Consider the following 18,737-nt stretch of genomic DNA (forward strand, 5'->3'; position numbering starts at 1 on the left):
CCAGAGGAAATGGTCTGAAGCTGCGGCAAGGGAGATTTAGATTAGATATTAGGAAGAATTACTTTACTGAAAGAGTGGTCAGGCACTGGAACAGCCTGCCCAGGGAGGTGGTGGAGTCACCATCCCTGGAGGTATTGAAGAAACGCGTAGACATGGCTCTTCAGGGCATGCTCTAGTGCCCAAGATTATTGGTTTGTGGTGGGGTGTTGTGTGTGGGGTTGTGGGTGTGGAGTTTAGTAGGTGGGTACTTTTTGGGGTTTTTTTTTTTTTTTTTATGTGGTTTGACTCGATGATCTCAGAGGTCCCTTCCAACCACTGAGATTCTGTGATTCTGTAACTGTCAAATGTGGCTGCAGGAAACAGCAGGTATCCTTGACCTGTAATTGTCTGCCTGCATAGATTTAAAGTCAGGCTATCCATTTCCAGGCTGCAATGAGCAGTAGAAGCTTGTCTTACTAAAACAGGGGAAAACTGTCATTGCCCCAGGACCTTGATCTGCTTTTTCAATAAAAGAGGCCACGTCTAATTTGTCAAGGCAGCTGCTCAGGGTTCAGGGTATTAGAGCTATTGTGTGGTGGACTAGATCTCCAGCTGCGTTCATCCACGGTCACCCGGTGAGGACAGCTCAGTGGAGGAACGCAGACTGCCCCGTGCTCTTGTTTGACCCTTGCAGCACTGACATATTTATCAGGAGCTGGGAATTCTCTGTAGGGTATGCTGGCCCCACGGGGCCGCTGCTCTCTCTGGAAATAACAAGGCATAATTGGTGGACAGGATGTTAAGTAACACCCCGTTTCGTTTTTGTGGCATTTATATTGAGTATAGGGGGACATTGTGCCATACAAAGATGCTGTATTGGGAGGGCAACCTAACCCTTTAGATAAGAGATTCCTGAAACGGCTTTGAAATTTTAAGGGATTTGGGAGCAGAAAATCTAGTAGCTGAAAGACAGTTAAAGCACCTTTTGGTGTTGAGTTAATGCCATTGTACAATTCAAATGTCAATATGCTGTTAAAGATATTTGAATAATTCATTTTTCTCATATAGGATATGCCTAGTTTCAATAATTCTATTAATCAATAAGTAAGTTGTCCTGTAGTAATTTTACAACAACCTAAACGTTGACAGTCCTGGTTCAGGGCACTTTTAATATGATCTGTGGACTGTGAACTGTTTAATTACATGCCTCTGTACAAAACGTTACCTAGGTTCTTCTTATATAGATAGCCTTCTAGTGAATGGTATCAACATCACTTTCAGTACATAGGAAGGATCCTGACTGATTCTTTTCCTTTTTTTCTTAGTTTTTTTCCTAAGATTGTATAAAAGGCAAGCTTAATTCTTTATGTCAGGATGGGCTGGTGCTTACTGATTAACAGCATGCAGTTAATTAAAAAAAGAAAAACTTGGAAAGGGCATAATTTAGATTGTGCCATGTTAATTTTATTGAACATTCAATACCGATTAACAAATGTTGTCACATTTGGAAAGTCGTCGTTCCTATGAATATCCTTAGTTTAGTCAGGTGTTTCAGCAGGTGTTACTTCGAGCTCTTTAATAGTCACTTAGTGAGACACTATCATCTCTGGTATCCAATTACTGTTGCTATGACTTTTGCTAGATTTTAATCATGTGTTCTAAGATTTTCCGTGCCAGTAGCTGAAAAGGAGGATAGGGAAAAATATGTTGTTATTCTCATGTTACAAAAAAAAGAGTCTTACGGGCATTTTATTGAGAAGTTTTGAAGCAGATAGTGCAAATTTACTGTTATATCAAAAATGTGCATCCTGACATCCCCATGAGGAAAAAAAGATCTTCATTGGCCAAGCTGTAAATTTTTGAAAAATCTCAGTCCCTCATACCCAGAAAAGACTTGTCACAATTAGGCAACTAAATACACAGACAACTCCGTGTACATTGAGCATTGGTGCTTTGACTGGTAAGCAGTTTAACCACCAGCTGATAGTCTGACAGCCCTCCCTGCCCCAACAGGTCGGAATAAATCACAGTCCCTGCTGAAGTAGATTTTAACAGCTCCATCGGCATTAGAAGAGCTTAGGGCAGTTTATAGAGAGGTTGCTCAGGAAGCATTAAGAGGCATTTCTGGCACAGCTGTACAATACAGCAAACATTTGGAAATAGCTAACAGCACATTCATCACCAACTTTGTGTTGGCCGCAAAGAATACCTGTAATACGCTGAAATAGTGAGTCCCAGCAGATAGCCTCCAGACCAGTTCCAGCCTCCCACGTCTACAAAGTGGTTAGCCCTGGATATTAAACTGTAGTTCTCCCACCAGCAAAAAAAAAAGACTGCTATCTTCTGTGAAATAAAATGTCAGATGAAGGTGCAGCTTGATAGCATTGTCACAACTGGGCATAAACTAGACAGTTCTTTCATATGCCCAACAAGGATTTTTTTAATTGGAAAATAACACCAGCTGCATGCTGTCAATAATATGCCATCTTGTTCATGCTCCATCCCATCTTACCCACAATTGTGATAGAAAATAAAAGAACAGCTGTTAAAAAAAAAGGAGGGGGGAGGAAGCAGGCACATTTTTAAAGCCCTACAAAGCTACTGTTATTCACTATCATGTTCTTGTAGAAAGAAACAGAGGGGGGTTTTTGGAGAGCCTGAAAGATCTGCCATTACTAAATAAACAGTACCAGTGCAGACAGGGAATTTAAGCATGCACAGAAACACCTCCTGAGCAGCAGCACACTGAAGCCTTCATTAAAATAATTCCAAAAGTCTTTTGAGAAGCACCTGTTTTCCAGGTGTTTCCTTATCCTTTAAATCAGAAAACGATACTGAGTTCTGTTTGGAAGCAAGCAGGGTGAGCAAGACAGAAGCCATAACGCTGGGTAAATCCTGAGCACTGCTTGTTTGTAAAGAAGCCAACAGAAGTGGTCTTGCCATGTGGTGTAGAAAAGGCCGTCGGTAGTTTCTTTGAGCCTGTGGTCAGCGCTGGAGGAATTTAATTCCTGCTGCCAGCTTGTAGCTCCCATCAAACAGTTCAACAATTCTCCGTGTGTACTCATTGCTGAATGCATCCCAATCAGAGGCTCTCGGAGGAGGGGTGCCCTCTGTTCCCTCTTCTTCCCACTCTCCCCACTGGAGCTCTTGCATTCACCACAGAGCCTGCCCAGAGGTTTGGGCAATCACGGTCCATAATAAAGAACATAAAGAGCACTGCTCTTTTTTTTTTTTTTTTTTTTTGCAGATAGCATTCGGCTTTATCTCTACAAAACACTAGTCTCTATTCAGTGTCTTAAAGAGGTCTTACAGTCCTACAACACTTTATATACTTTTTGTCTAAACACGACTAAGCTACAGGCAATGCCCTGAGGCACTCATCCAGTACAACCAATCCAATTAATTTTCTTTACCCAGGGGGATTTGTATATCTCAGTGTACAGTTCTCACTCATTGAACTGAATTACTAATATCAAATCAGTGGGTACTTTCATATACCCAGCATTGAGACCTGGAAAGACAATACAGTTTATCTCTACTTGCTCGTGGCAAGATAACTTGATAACGTCAGCTGTGCTTCCACGAAAGGTTTGGTCTCACCTACACTGTATTTAGAAAGGAGGAAACAGAATAAATATATTTATTTAATTATTATTTAATATATTAATACTGAGAGAAAAAAGATTGTGATAAAATTTGTTAGGGTCCCAATGCTAGGGAAAAAATGAGGCTTTAACCTCTCACATGGAAATTTGTGTATCTGTAGACCAGTAAGCGTATCTTGAGAACTAGTCTACAGGTATGAGAAAAGCCAGTCATGTACCTTGTTATAGCACCTACCTTCATGTTGATTAACTCGCTGTGCAAGCTGCCTGGTTTGCCTGCGGCAGTGGAAAATACTGCCTTAAAGGAAGAGCATGAGCAGAAGCTGGACATACACTACCGTAAATGCAGAAAACAGAGATTTGATCCAGTACCAGAACTGAGTGGAAAGCTGGGGGAGTAGTTGTATTGCAGAAACACCGCTGCTGGTGAGATGCGTGATAAAGCAAATATACAGGTACATCTGTCTGGCCTGCTGCTGGACAGTCGAGAGGGTGTCTGTATGGGCCTTAGATGTGTGTTAGAGGAGTCGCTGGTCTGCATGCTCTACTGTGGCTGGATTGCTGCCGACCCCAGGGCAGCCTTCTTGGAGCTGGGTCAGGTACCTGCTTGCTAAGATATGTCCTCTGAGATGAAGCTACAGGTTCATCTCATCCAGGGAAGCAGACTGGCCCGAGTCATCACTGTGCACATTAAAAAACGCACAGACAGGAAACATCAATGAGGTTAGGGCATCAAAGTGCAGAAGCAGTGCCTGCAAAGTGGGGAGATGATAAAAAAAAATTAGGTCAAAAAATGCAGAGAACTATTAATTTGACAGAGAGAAAAATGCATGAAGGAAGCCACCACTGGAGACAGAAAATGAAGTAAGTGAGAGAGCGATGATAGCAGCACCAGGAGGAGTCCGTCAGAGAAATGCTGTGTTTTACCTCAGGATGTGGCCAGAGTAACTCTGCTTGCTTTACTGGAGGTACTACGGATTTGAGTGAAAGTTACTGAGAGGAAAGAAGGCTTCTGGTATTTATGTGGGAAGAGTCGTGAGATACAGAAAAAAACCTAGCAGTAAAATTAGTCTTACTGACTGTTATGGGCAGTGTTTCTAACTCATCGCAATTCCTCAGTCACTTAATATATTCAAAGGCAGATGAGGCTGTGGGACTGCAATATGGAGGGAAATGATAAACGTAACATCAGACATATATAAGCTATTTTTTGCCTACAGCCCCATCGCTGCAAATATTTCTAGAAGAAGCAGTCCTGTCTTTTACTGATCACTGGAGGCATGTTTTAATTCATAAGTCCAGGTCTTTTCACTACACCTGCAGTGTTCATGAGTGTAGGAGAAAAGAAGAGTTAATCCACAGTGTTTGCATTCCATTAGAAAATATACAGTGCTGGCGTTTTAATGACAGATGTTTCATCCTTCCTCTGTGTAAAAGCAGACTTAAGGTGGGGTCCAGCCATGTTGCTAACGTGCACCAGCAATCCAGCTGTGGGCAGAAGGACTCTCCATAAGAAATACAGTCTGTGTGCATGAGTAAACATCGTTGGCTTGGTCACATAGTTGTTCAACAGCTTAATAATAATTTCCAGGGACCTCATAGAATAGGATGTATGGGTTATAGTCTTATTATCCAAATGTTTTGGATGTTCGATAGATGGCTCCTTTGTTAGTTCAGCTGTAATGTGTTCGGTCACACTGGTGGCTCAAAACTAGCATTTCCATTTTTGTGTTTTCAAAGAAGATCAGAGCTGATGAGGAAACGGTTTTTGCTTTTCGGTCGTATGCAGTGTTTGAAATTTAACCCCAGTTCTTCCATAAGGCTGCTTTGAGCTTCAGCCTGCTAAGCAGAGCTGCTTATGTTGACATTCAGTAAAATTCACTTTTCCCTGTTGTACAGAAAGGCCATAGTTCAAAACAGGCTGTAAAAAAGGAGAGGAAAAGCCACAGAATTTCTCAGTGACAGCTTCTCTTTCCTTGACACTGTTCATAAAAACTGCTTCCAGAAAGGCACCGGGCTGCCCAGAATACATAATGCCCACAGCAGGGGGAAAAAAAAAATAAAGGAAAAAGAAAACCAAACCAACAAAAACTCAGCATTTGTTCTGCGCCATCAGAGGAGCTCCATGCAGTGGAATGGGAACTGTGAAGATGAGAGATTCACTTTGCAGGCTACAACAACTTCTCTGGAGCCCTGAAATCATGCATATTCAGCCAAACATATGTAAATCTGGTTTAACCCAGCTGTGAAAGATCCCCTGAAGTAAACTAATAAAGAGCATCTGGATATGTTTAAGCTCATCCCAGGCATAGTAGAAAGGTCCCAGAATGTGCGCTGAGCTTTTTTTACGTCATTAGAGGAAATGCAGCAGACTTTAAAGGAAACTTGTGTTTTAAGATGCAAAGCAGCATAAAGTTTGCCTCTGCCGAGACATGCTACAAAAGAATTAATTTTCCTTGACATTTGGATTTCATACATCTTGTTTTAACTACTGTGAATGCCTGTGTTTTACTTTTCTAAAGGACCTGCTATGTCTGCTTATTCACTCTCACACAGAGGCATCTAAAATTATCATTGCTCACTGGGAAAGGGTGAGAGGTGAAGGAAAGTACTGAAATCAGGAAAGTACTGAAATCAGGAAAGTTCAAAATGATCAGCCACTGCATACCACCTGCCAGTGGGAGAAAGGTTGTCAGGCACTTTCTGGTGCAAGAGCTGTCCTTGAGCCTAGCCGCTGGGACAAATAAAATTGAGCTGGCTTCAGGACTGTAATGACTTTCATCGTTATATTACAGATCCAGGAGGCTGCGTACCTCAAACCTTCTCCCATACCTGCAAACTTAATAAACTGCTTTATTTACAGAGATTCTGCATAGAAGTAACACAATTAAAAAAGCTCTAAGAGCTTGCTACTCCAGTCTTTTTCAGGTCTGCTTCCCCTTTGTTTCAGTGGGGGTGGGAGTTGTCTGAGCATTAATGTGCTGGTTCAGATCTTGTAATTCCCATCTATAACGAACCCTTTCGAAAAAGAACTGCTTGTTTCTAATTTCTCAAAATTCACAAGTGTGGCCATGGTATTGGTTTTGTGTGGCCACTGTGGCACGCAGAAAAGTAATTGGATTGCAGGTTCATGATCGAACTAAAAACAGATAATTGAAATTGGTTCTGAAAATGTTATTTCAGGACTCACAGGTCATCTCATATGGACATGGTGGAGTTGTTTCTCTCACCTTTCTTGCTTAATTTATCTAGCTTAAAAAAAATACAAGAATGAAAGTTCTCCATCTTCCCGTTGAGAGCAAAGCCACCTGTTGATTTCCTTTCTTTTAGTAAATTACAACCATCTTTTTTCTATAGAGAGTTGACAGTCATTCATCAAAAGTAGAGAGAAGTGATACAATTTGGACCAGTTGAAAGGAGAAATAAAACCACCCTTAGAGATCAATAGATAAACGTGTACTGGAGGGATTGCTTCTGAAATAAATCCGATTAAGGGCCAAAAAACCCTGACAGAGGCCACTATGGCTGATCTGATTGTTTAGATCCTTTTCAAGGTTTTGTTACGTGTTACTTCAGGCATGTTATATATCAATTTTCTTTTCATAGTTATGAAGTAAGATTTCTCCTCATGCCTCTAATAATCCCCAAGCCACTTGTAGATGAAGTTTTTTCTTTACCAAACTCATTCATCTCTTCATCTCTTTTGTTTGCTGGATATCTTAGGCTGCTAGCTTGGGCAGCTGGGTTTTGAGAGCCATGGGTCAGAATCGGGGGGGAGATGGATCGCCTTCTCAGCACAGTCATGCAAAACTTACAGTTGGAGACCTTTACAAATCAACAGTACAGCTTTACTGCGAGGGAAGGGAAAAAAAAAAAAAAAACACCAAAAAAAGCATTTGCCAGCAGCTTTAACTATGAACGTTTGAGCTGGTTTATTCTAGCTGGTGACACTGAGAGTCCAGAAGAATGAATATTGGGTAGAATTGCACTTAGTCAGCAGAACAAGTCCTTGCAGCCAGAAGGAAGATGAAGGAAAAACGTACTTACTGTTTTCAACAAAGCAGGTCCAATAAAGTCGCAAACATCAAATCATTGGGATTATAATGTGGTTGGTTTATGTCAAACCTTGGAATTATTCCTTCAAGAAAAATTATGAGATAAGATCTCAGAAAGCATTGATAGACTCTGGTCATTCCTGGATTTGCTGTTGCTTTAAATCAGGATGTCCAGTCTAAATTCATCTGATTTTTTTTTTTTAAATTCCTATTGCTGGTTAAAAGGGAGGAAGAATGCTTGTTAATACCTGCAGGGATTTTCCAGGCTGAAATAGTCTTTTAGCAGCATGAGACTGCCTGTAAACACAGTTCTAACACCTGGAGACACATGTTGAAAACCTATTCGGTGGTATTTAAAAAAGATATTCTGAAGCTCATAAAAACCTCCATTCATAATGAGTCTATACCAGCGTTTCTTGCAAGTCTAAGCAGAGGGAGACATACATCAGACAGAGAAGCTTGCAGGGAAGAATGAAATTAACTGCAAGGTTTTCCCCTTAAATAGCAACAGTAAAGAAATCATTGTGCGTTTCTGGAACAATGACTTGTTCTGTGGAAAGTCTCAAGTGATTTTGTAGGTGTTGGAGATGGAAGTGGGCTTATTCCCATTAGAGAGGCGAAGTTAAGACAGCAATGACACTCACTCCCTGTGTGCTCTTAATGTGTGGTCTAGGCATAAATATTACCTTATTCCCTGATAGTTATTCCCTCACTTTGCTGCCAAAACATCATTCTTCATTTCCCACCTTTGTGTTTCAGTTTCGTGTGTGCCACCATTTTGGGTTATGACTTTACCATCTGTTGCAGGCGACTTTGGAACGCGGGACAATGGTACCTCCCTGCAGAGGTGATCACGGAGCGTTCTCGGTGCACGTGGCCTGTGGTCCGGGGTGCACCTCTCAAAGCCACACATCGTTTCTGGGACAGAAGCGTCTTTGTGTCCACGCCACAGCTAACTGTAGTGCTCGAACTGAAAGGCGCTATCTTTGGTGACAGGTTAGGGGACCAGGTATTGCTCTCTGCCCTGCCCTTGTTATTCTCAATGACTTCAGCCTGGTTGCGAAAGAAGGCAGCAGTCCAGACTGTTGTATCACTAAAACAGCCTCATGTTAAGCTATTCAAACTAGGAAGCAGTTTGTTCTTTGTTTTCATTCATCAAGCAGTTGTGAGGATTATAAACTGGAATTTCAGTTTGTGGTCACTGCTGAAGTGTAGGCCAGAATTTAGAATTAGAGGAGTGTGACTGTGGGGCTCGTCTTGATGTTCTGTCATCCCTGCCCCTGATCACAGATGAGGCAAAGAAATTTAGGCTGTATCATGGGATGTTTCTTTCTATACTGTATATGCTAAAAGGACACATCTTTTGCCGTGCCTCTGGAGTTGAGGTTTCCTTTCTGCAGATGCCTGTTAATTGCTGTTCTCCTGAGACAGACACCTTACTTCAGATCCCTTTCCAGGTAGACCTTTGATCAATACTTTTCAACTGCTGCTGTTCAGCAGGTTTTAGCTCACTTTCATTTCCTTCTGAGAAAATAAGTCAAAGACTTTACAGAAGTCAAAGGGTATCGTACTTAATGTTTCCCCATAAAAAGTAAGCCATTTATCCTGTCAAAAAAGGAAGTTTGTCTGGTTTAATGTAATTTAATCCTGGCAAATTTGCTTTGGCTTTTTTTTTTTTTAATAGTTACTTTATCTTCTGTTGGAGGTTCATAAAATTGATTGTTTAACCACTTATTGTAGTGTCATTCCTATTCTAAAAATTGGACTGACAGGTCTGTCCCTTTGGCTCATCTCAAAGGCAGATAAGGTGCTTGTCCTTTTCCAGAGCTCTTGATGCTCATACTTCCTCCAGTGTTCTCCAAGATCCTGCACAGTGTCTAGAAATTGCTTTGGATAGCTCTTAAGCAGTTGGGGACAAATTCCTTTAGGGAACTTGAAAACTTCTACATTATCTAAATACTTCTACCTCTCTTCCCTGTTCTGGTCAACACTTACTCCCTGACTTTGTTACATTTCTGATCACAGATCAGAGTGGGGATTTTTGCTGAAAAATGAAGCAGGAAAATGAGTAAATGCTTCAGTCTTCGTGTCTTTCCTTATCTGTCCTCCTTTATTGAAGTTTGTTGTAGTGATATTCATTATTCTTATTCAGTTATGCTCATGCCTTGTATTCTTTAGAACGATGAACTCTATTCCTTTCTGATTATTTCATTCTAATTACATTTCTGCCCTCAGAAGTTCCTTCCTGTTAGAATTAGAAGGAGCAGAACATGCCTAGAATAGCTGCATCAGCATTTTCATACAATACTACTTTCAGCACTGTGCACATCTTGCTTTTTAACTTGGTTTTTAGCAGATACAGGGGTACAGTCCTTGAGTACGACCGTTTAATACGTTTTTTCATTGATGAAAAGAAGAATCCTCACCCCCTTCCTGCACCTACCTTTAGTGAACAAGCTAGATCAATACTGTACTCATGTGATTTATCCAGCACTAGCTCATTTCAGAATTGAAACACTTTGAAGGTTTGGAAATACTTTTCGTAATGTCCTCTTAACCAACCAGCCAGCCAACATTGTATACCTTACCTACAAGCTCTGCTGGAAGAAAAAATGAATTATGTATAGCAGGATAATAGAATACCATATCAGGTCTTCTCTCTCATTAGATGAGTATGAAGAGGTGATTTTGCATATTCCAGACTGTTACAGTACAGGGCATACTGACTGAGAAAATGAACGGTGATGTTAGGAGATGCAGACAAAAGGACATGGGATGAAATTACAGAAAGTTAGTGGGGGAAGAAGGATCAGGTTGTCTACGAGAATCAGGTGACTAGCCTGACTCTTTCAGTAGCCAGAAATAATAGTACATCACATGTGGGAAGACCCTGAAGTCATAAGACCAGCTGTGATTTGCAAGGAAGGATTTGACTTAACTGGAAGGCTTCAAGGAGACAGATAAGTGTCAGCATGTTTGTGGCATGTAAGGTCTGATGCTTGAAGGTGCAAATATTTTACCTTGTCTCTGCCTTGGAAGCTTTTCCAGTTTTACTACTATTTTTACCACCAGACCTCTCCCAAGTATAATATTAATAGAGGTAATTCTCTCAACAGTATCCCTTTGCTAAGAATAGATGGGTTTTATCCATGGCAATATGTCTCTGTGTACTGCAGAAAACAGTCAAGAGTATGGATGAGCAGTTCAGGCCACATAAAATGAAATAAGCAATGTATTTTTACATTTGGAGAGAACATATTGCACACAGGGAAGTGCTAGGCATAATATTTTAGAAGTAAAAGTATTTAATTTAGAATGATTGTTTTATTATTAAATATAAGTTAAAAATAATATAGTGATAATTGTATCAATTGTATTTTGCAGTCTGGTTCCATCCATAGCATTTTATGCAGACAGCCCAGTCAGTTTTCCAGTATATAATGTCTTAGAAGGATGTCAGATAATATATAGCTATAAGACTTTTCAACAGCAGATATTTCCTCAAAGCTGGGTGTACAGATACTTTACTTGACTTTCAAAAATCTAGGCCCTACATTTTTCTGATTATTTTCTCCATGTATTTTAATTCTTTGAATAATGAGTGCTCATGAACGATGCTGGACTGAGCCTTGGGGAATGTGTTGTTCTTTAAGAACTGCAGGACAGGTAAAAGCACACACAATGCAGTCTGTAAAGTGGCACAAACACTGTCCTATCTGTTTGCTTTCAAACTGACTTGTTTTGGGGACATAGTCGGGATCACACACTTGCTTATTCATCCCAGTCTGGAAGGCAGTTAGTACTGATGCTTGGGGCTTGAGATTTTGATTGACAATGACTGCAATTATCAGCATATTTCATATTAGATTTTCCCCCACAGTGGTTATGACAGTAGGATGATGAACATTCCTCATACTTTGTCATTATTTAATTGTATCCATTCCATAAACATTAATGCAGGGTCAAATCTTGCCCATCTTATTTCATTTAAGTTAAAGTTGTTGGGATTGCTTGCATAACTAAAGACACATGGATGTGATGCATGATAAAAAATAAATTATATCATTAACCTGACATTGTGTCCAGAGAAGCTCCACCTGCCTAGAGCAAAAGCACTAATGTTAAATATCCTGTAACTCTAGTATAGAAAACATAATAAGCATCAGTGAGGTTTGAGCTCAAGAGGAACTAGCTGGAATCAGGCTGGTTTATGACCCTCATAAATTTGTGCTGATAAAACACCTGCAGCGTGAGCAACATCATTTCAGCTACCCCTTTCTTGAACGCACATGTTCACTCAGTCTGAATTGTGTGGCAGTTTTGTAACGCGAGTTGTAATGATTCAATATCCGTTAGTAATATAAAACTGAAAACTTCATGTTGTGTTTGTATGCAGTGATGCAGGTTTGTCCTTAAGGCTGTCATTCGCAGAACAGGACTTAGCCTAAAGCGGAAGGCTGAGGGTGGAGGGCAACTTCACTTAGCCAGCAGGAAATATCAGGCGTGGATGCAAGCTTTAAGCCATTCCCTCTTATCCTGTCACCGGACACCTGAAAGAGAGATCAGCACTTCCCTCTCCACTCCCCACCATGAGGAAGATTTAGACAGCAGTGAGGTCTCCTCTAAGCTAAACAAACTGAGTATCCTCAGCCGCTCCTCATCAGTCATGCTCTGTAGTCTTTTCACCGTCTTTGTTGCCTTCCTTTGGACACATTGTAATATTTTTGTACAGTTGGCCCTTTTGGCCACCAGGGCACATTGTTGACTCCTCTTGAGCTTACCATCAACCAAAACTGCCAGATCCCTTTCTGCAGGGCTGCACTCCAGCCTCTTGTCCCTGAATCTGGATAAAATAAAAGGGTGGTTAGTGAGGCATGACTTTCCTTTCATGAACCTATGTTGGCTTTGACTGTATGTTCTTACACCCTTAGGTGGGCACTGACCAAGGATTTTGAGTCTTTTTCATGCAAAAAACATGGGACTTAGGTGCTCAAAGGGACATATCTCTGAGAAGTTTGTGCATGGAGGGAATCCATGAAATTAGGCTTTTTAAGTTGAAGCTTTCCTTAACTTCACACCCAGCAATTCATTTCTGGATAAGACTTAAAACTTCCCTGACAAGCCTTCCCACCCATCTAAGATTCTTTATTTCTGATTCTTCAGTTAATGACCACAGACAGTTTTACAAGTGTAAATATATTTGGTCTCAAAATGCTGCGGAGTCTAGCATGTGAATATCAGCATGTGTAAGGTCCACAGAAGACCAGCACCCTTGCAGTGAATATAGTTACTGCTGATTGGGCCGTAACCACTATACTGTGCTGCTGGTCTATATACAGAGATTTTCTATGTGGACTTAAATTACAGGGCTAGGTTCTACTGCCACTTGTTAACCACCGCTGACAAAGAATAGAAAAATCTGCCTCTTAAAAAAGCTGCTGGACTTTAAAAGAGGGTTCTCTTAGAAGCACTTACTTTGAAAAGTGTTTCTAATTCTATATTGTTTTCTGAGATTTACTTTCCTCCCCTTACTTTTTTACTATTAAGACATTTATATGAATGCAGGATCTTATTTTCTTAAGCAATCATCCACTCTTGCTATTTATTCTCCTCATGAAATCGTAATCCTCTATTTGTTAGAGCACAATAATTTCCATGGCAACCAGCTGTGATGTCATACGCAGGAGCTTATGATTTCAAGGGCTGGTTTGCTTTTAAATGTAAAGTTCCTACCTTGTAAGCAAATATCCTTTGTCCACCCCAACGCTGCAATTAAATGGGGACAGAAAAATATATGCCATAGAAGCAATACTATACCTAGCCATAATACATATGAAAGGCTTCTGTGAGATAGTGGCAACTTTTCAATGCTCTTTTAACATAGTTTGCTGAGGAATATTTTGCATTTAATTCTAATTCTGGGCCGCTAATACCCTGTCTGTCAAATACATGAAAAGACATTCTTTTAGAAGGAGTTGATTTACAACATGAAAATTCTGTATCTTCACGAAGTCTCAGGAGAGCCTTGGAGGTACATTTTCTGTCTTTCTGTCTCTCTTGTAATAAGGACAAGGATTACATTTCCTTAGAGTATGTGGAACTTTTAGTGCCCTGGCACTTGGACCCTCTCTGGAGAAAGAGATGGGAGAGATGTTCCTTCAGCTCCTTGTCAGGCTGTGGCTGCTCCTTGTTAAGCACTAAGAACAAAACCAGAAATGAAAAAAAGCAAACTACAGGGTCTGTGCTTGTCTTTCATTAGTGCTGCTGGCTTAATGCCCAATTATGTCAGAAGAAACGACTTTCTTCAGAAATTCAGGGTATTGATTAATGCTGAATTAGGGGACTTCAGATGGAGGACACGCACTCTGCCAAAGATGCCTTCTCTGACAACAGGCGCTTGGAAAGCCAAGTAAGATTTGACAATGATCTCTGACCACAGCACAGGACCACAAGATGAGGCCTTCAGAGTCAGGGCTTTCAGCTGAGAAAGCATAGGCTTCAGCACAGAGGTCGACCTGTTCATGTGTTCAGAACAAGAGGGAGCTTTTAAAATTAAAATAGGAAGGACAGTCATGTAGCAGGCTGAATAGATTTCAACACTGTGCTCTATCTTTCATAGTTATTTAAGCATCCTCCTGAAGCTCAGGCATGTGACGCTGACTTTTAAAACACATGACAAAGACAACGGAATGATGAGCAGAGAAAGAAACCTTAAACAATGTGGGATGCACTTCTCTGGTATTTGCAGAGCTTCTGTCTCCTCTCTTCCTTTTAAAGGTTTTTCAATGTGAATGGTTTACCGTAGTAAAAGCAAGAACGTATTAGCTGAGAAGGGGTCGGATGGAACGAGGGAGGAATGAACACTGTGTCAGAGGAGGAGAAATAATAGCTCTGACCTGCTGAAGTCAGTGTGACTTGCCCAGGGCCAGGATTTCAAACTGATGGCACTTGCCCTGCAAGTAAATTCTCTCTCCTTTCCTGAACTTTGTAGTCTTCAACTCCAGATCTGAAAGCTGTACTAATAGCCCAAGGCTGCACATGCAAGATGTAGCTGGCAGGTACAGTATGCCTCCAAATTTGGGCGAGCTGATGAAAAATCACCTTGCAAAACTCAAATCAACCTCCCAGGGCATGCCTTTGAACAAAGTAGTTAATGATAAGTGGCTTTTCCCCGTTCTTAGTTTGTTTAACCACTGTATGCTGTTTATTGCAGGAGTGATTCGTGAGAGTTACCTGAAGGGTCACGATCAGCTGGTGCCGGTCACCCTGTTGGCCATTGCTGTTATTCTTGCTTTTGTCATGGGGGCCATCTTTTCGGGAATCATAGTGTACTGCATCTGCGACCATCGCCGCAGAGATGTGGCTGTTTCGCAGAGGAAGGAGAAGGAGCTGACCCACTCCCGCCGCGGCTCCATGAGCAGCGTTACGAAGCTCAGTGGCCTCTTTGGGGACGCTCAGTCTAAGGAGCCAAAGCCTGAAGCTATCCTCACACCCCTGATGCACAATGGCAAGTTGGCTACCCCAGGCAGCACTGCCAAGATGCTAATCAAAGCTGACCAGCACCATCTGGACCTGGCCGCACTGCCAACCCCTGAGTCCACCCCGACCCTGCAACAGAAGAGAAAACCCAGCCGTGGCAGCAGAGAATGGGAGAGAAACCAGAACCTCATCAATGCCTGCACAAAAGAGATCCCCCCAATGGCCTCGCCCGTGATCCCAACCGACTTGCCGCTCAGGGCTTCTCCTAGCCACATTCCCAGTGTTGTGGTCCTGCCCATAGCCCAGCAAGGCTACCAGCACGAGTACGTTGACCAGCCAAAAATGAGCGATGGGGCTCAGATGTCTGTGGAGGACCAGAATGCCACCCTTGAATACAAAACTATCAAGGACCATCTCAGTAGCAAAAGCCCCAGCCATGGGGTTAACCTGGTGGAAAATCTCGAGAGCATGCCACCAAAAGTACCCCAGCGGGAAGCTTCCCTCGGGCCGCCGAGCGCCTCGCTGTCACAGAGTGGCCTGAGCAAGCGGCTGGAGATGCACTCTTCTGCTTATAACGTGGACTACAAGAGAAGCTACCCTACAAACTCGCTCACAAGAAGTCACCAGACGTCGACCCTCAAAAGGAACAATACTAACTCCTCTAACTCATCCCACCTCTCCCGCAATCAGAGCTTCGGCCGGGGCGATAACCCGCCGCCAGCCCCACAGCGAGTGGACTCGATACAAGTCCACGCGGCTCAAGCACAGGCTGTGACTGTATCTCGGCAGCCGAGTCTCAGCGCCTACAACTCGCTGACAAGGTCGGGGTTGAAACGCACGCCCTCGCTAAAGCCAGATGTACCTCCCAAACCTTCCTTTGCTCCGCTCTCCACATCCATGAAGCCCAATGATGCGTGTACATAATCAGAGTGGGGGGGGGAGGACAGCAATTAAGCAGAGGTTGCCCTTGAAAGCCAGTGTTCTGCAACTGTTATCACTCGCTCCTCTGAGAAGACGGTTGTTGCAAGCTGAAGATGTGTTGGATTTCTGCTCTCTGGGAAAAGTGGAATATTTTTTTAAACCCGAGCCATATGACCCATGGTTGAAGGTTTGCAATTGCAGGACTCGCCCCCACAACCTGCCAGTTCTTTGCTCAAATGACTAACCCTCCATCACAAACGTTGAGCCAAAAGCACACAGGTGAAAGATGACTGTGACATTTCACCCTGCCCCCCAGCTGCACAGCGCATTCCTGAACTGGGAAAAGAGTGCTCTGAAAAAGCAAAACAAATAATTACAAAAACAAACAAACTTTAAAAAAGACAAAAAAAAAATCCATTGATAAAGCTAACTCTGACTTAACAATCGCAGAAGTTTACTATGTGCAGGTACTGTGAAATGATGCCCATCAGTGTTACAGCCATTTGGTTACAGCAGCTAAATGCCATGTTGGGCAGCCTATGTCATAGATTTCTGCTACCCTTCTCTTTTAATGAATAACACGTGACTCTTAATGCAAGTAACTCCTCTTATTTATTGTTCAACTTTGTTTTTCCTAAGGAAATGACTTCTGCATATCATCCTGTGAGCAGCTCTTCAGAAGTACCTTGAGAGTTATACCTATTTAACGTGAAACCCATTAACTGGAGTAATTAAAACTCTTTTATTTTTCCAATGAATTCACTGAGTTAGATAAGTTGGAGCTGGAATTCTGAACTTTGTGCCTGGACTGCCTGATTAGCTGAAAAAAAAGGGGATATCTATTTAAGTCTCTCAGCTAATTAGTTGGCTGGGCCTCTGACCTAAGACAGCAGCAAACAAATACCGCAAGTTCATAACTTCTAACGTAACTGCAAGAGAAACTCTTAAAAGCTGCACATTTGTGCACCATCGCTATCAACATGGCTTTGTCAGTAGCTAATACTTTCTGTGAAGGCACCAGCTTGTGATGTGCCATCTCATTTCACCTTGCATGTGAGACGGCAAACAAAATCCTCAAACAGTGTGAACTAGTTAATATGCCGGCTGTTACCATGCATAAATTATGGTCTTATCACACGGGTTTTTCGTGGGAATATATCTGTGAATAGCCTGTTTTCTTCCACATGTAAATTTGTGCCTTACACCCTCAGTTGTGTATACTTGTGAGCTGTAGTATGTAAAACCTTTTTCTTTTTCCCCTTTGAGTAATGCAAATATTTATTGATCCTTCCTCCTCCAAGCCCTTTCAAGAACTGGAGTAAAGACATTGAAAGAACATGGTGGTTATTGTCGTAACCCTGTGTCTCTCAAGAAGTTAGGCTAGCACCATACCTTCCTCTTCAATTTGACTTTCTAGCTGTGCCAAGTCCTCTCTCAAAACCACCTACAAGCGGCGACGATCCCAAGGCACCACGCTGGGGGTTCTGCCTTCCCCCCCGCCTCCTTCTCCCCCTTTACCACACATCAGCGCGGGGATCATTCTCACCAGGCGGCGGGGAAGTGACCAAGACCCTTGTCCACGGGGCTGGTGTGTCCCTGGGCTGCGGACGGGTGCATGCGAGAGGGGCCAAGCCCCGCAGAAAGCCCGGCTGCATGTCCCGCAACACGCAGGGCACACGGAGCTAGGACAGGCAGGCGGGCTCCTGCTGTAGCTACCTGCTGCTCCAGGATGCTGCATGTACTTCTTTGGGGAAAAAAATGTAATTTTTTTTAAAATTTTTTTTTGTTTTTCCTTTGTTTCTTTTGTGTGACTGTGCATGTAGCTAGCGTGGGAGTGTGCGCGTGCACAAGTGTGTGCGTGTGTGTGTGTGCACGCAGGTGTGTAAGTTCCTTTCCAGTCTTTCAGTTTATGCAAAAACGTAGATGTGTTTTTAATCTGTTACAATAACTGTGTCAACATACTGTAGAAAAATGATGGGGATCGCTTCTAAGCTTTTTATATATATATATATATCTACTGAACAGTATGTTTGAGTAAGGTGGTTTCTGTTTCAATTTGTTTTTTTAAAATTTTATACTTCCATTTGTTTTTCAGGGTTTTGGTTTTGTTTCTGGATGATTGAAAAGACAGATTTTAAGTCCATTAGCTTATAGATGGTATATATAAAGTCTGGATGGTCTAGACCAAAGTGTGTAACAAGGGTGCTTGCATGTTCTTTCATTTCATCATGGCTTCTTTTATGACAGTTTTGTTCACCCTTAGTGAACTATGCAGACTGGAGTAGATAGTTCTGTATCCAAAGCAATGTTGTTGTTTTAATAAAAACAAACAGAAAACCCTTTGAAAACAGTAGGTAGCAGGGTCTTTTTTTTTTTTTTTTTGGAAAGAACCAACTCGCCACCTTTTCACTAAGCACCAAACCCCTGAAGCACCAAACACGCAGCTCCCACTGATACAGCCCCACAAAGTGTTCTCCCAAAAACATAGAGACGAATAATCACGGCAACAGCCTGTGCAGCGATCTGCCTTCGCGATGTACGCCACACCAGTTACCAGGTTGACCTTGAAACATGCATTTTGTACTCCGTGGGTCTTCTGTTTTCGTCCTTTCCCACTCCTGGTTCCCTTCCACCCTTTGTTTCGAGGGGTTCATGAACCTATGTGTGCCTTTGCTTTCCACCCTTGCTATACACTGGT

At 42.1% G+C, this 18,737-nt stretch overlaps 1 protein-coding gene across 7 annotated transcripts in view; it reads left to right on the top strand.

Moving 5' to 3' along the window:
- The window catches only part of SEMA6A (semaphorin 6A), a 118,380-nt gene extending 100,029 nt beyond the window's left edge, over window positions 1-18,351 (top strand). For all 7 annotated transcript variants that reach the window (XM_074569486.1, XM_074569488.1, XM_074569490.1 and 4 more), the window contains one exon: window positions 14,853-18,351. In XM_074569486.1, coding sequence (XP_074425587.1) covers window positions 14,853-16,042 — 1,190 coding nt within the window. In that variant the 3' untranslated portion in view covers window positions 16,043-18,351. The remainder of the gene's footprint in view (window positions 1-14,852) is intronic.
- The last annotated feature ends 386 nt before the right edge of the window (window positions 18,352-18,737 follow it).

Source organism: Larus michahellis, chromosome Z (assembly GCF_964199755.1).
Source record: "Larus michahellis chromosome Z, bLarMic1.1, whole genome shotgun sequence".
NCBI classification, from domain to species: domain Eukaryota; kingdom Metazoa; phylum Chordata; class Aves; order Charadriiformes; family Laridae; genus Larus; species Larus michahellis.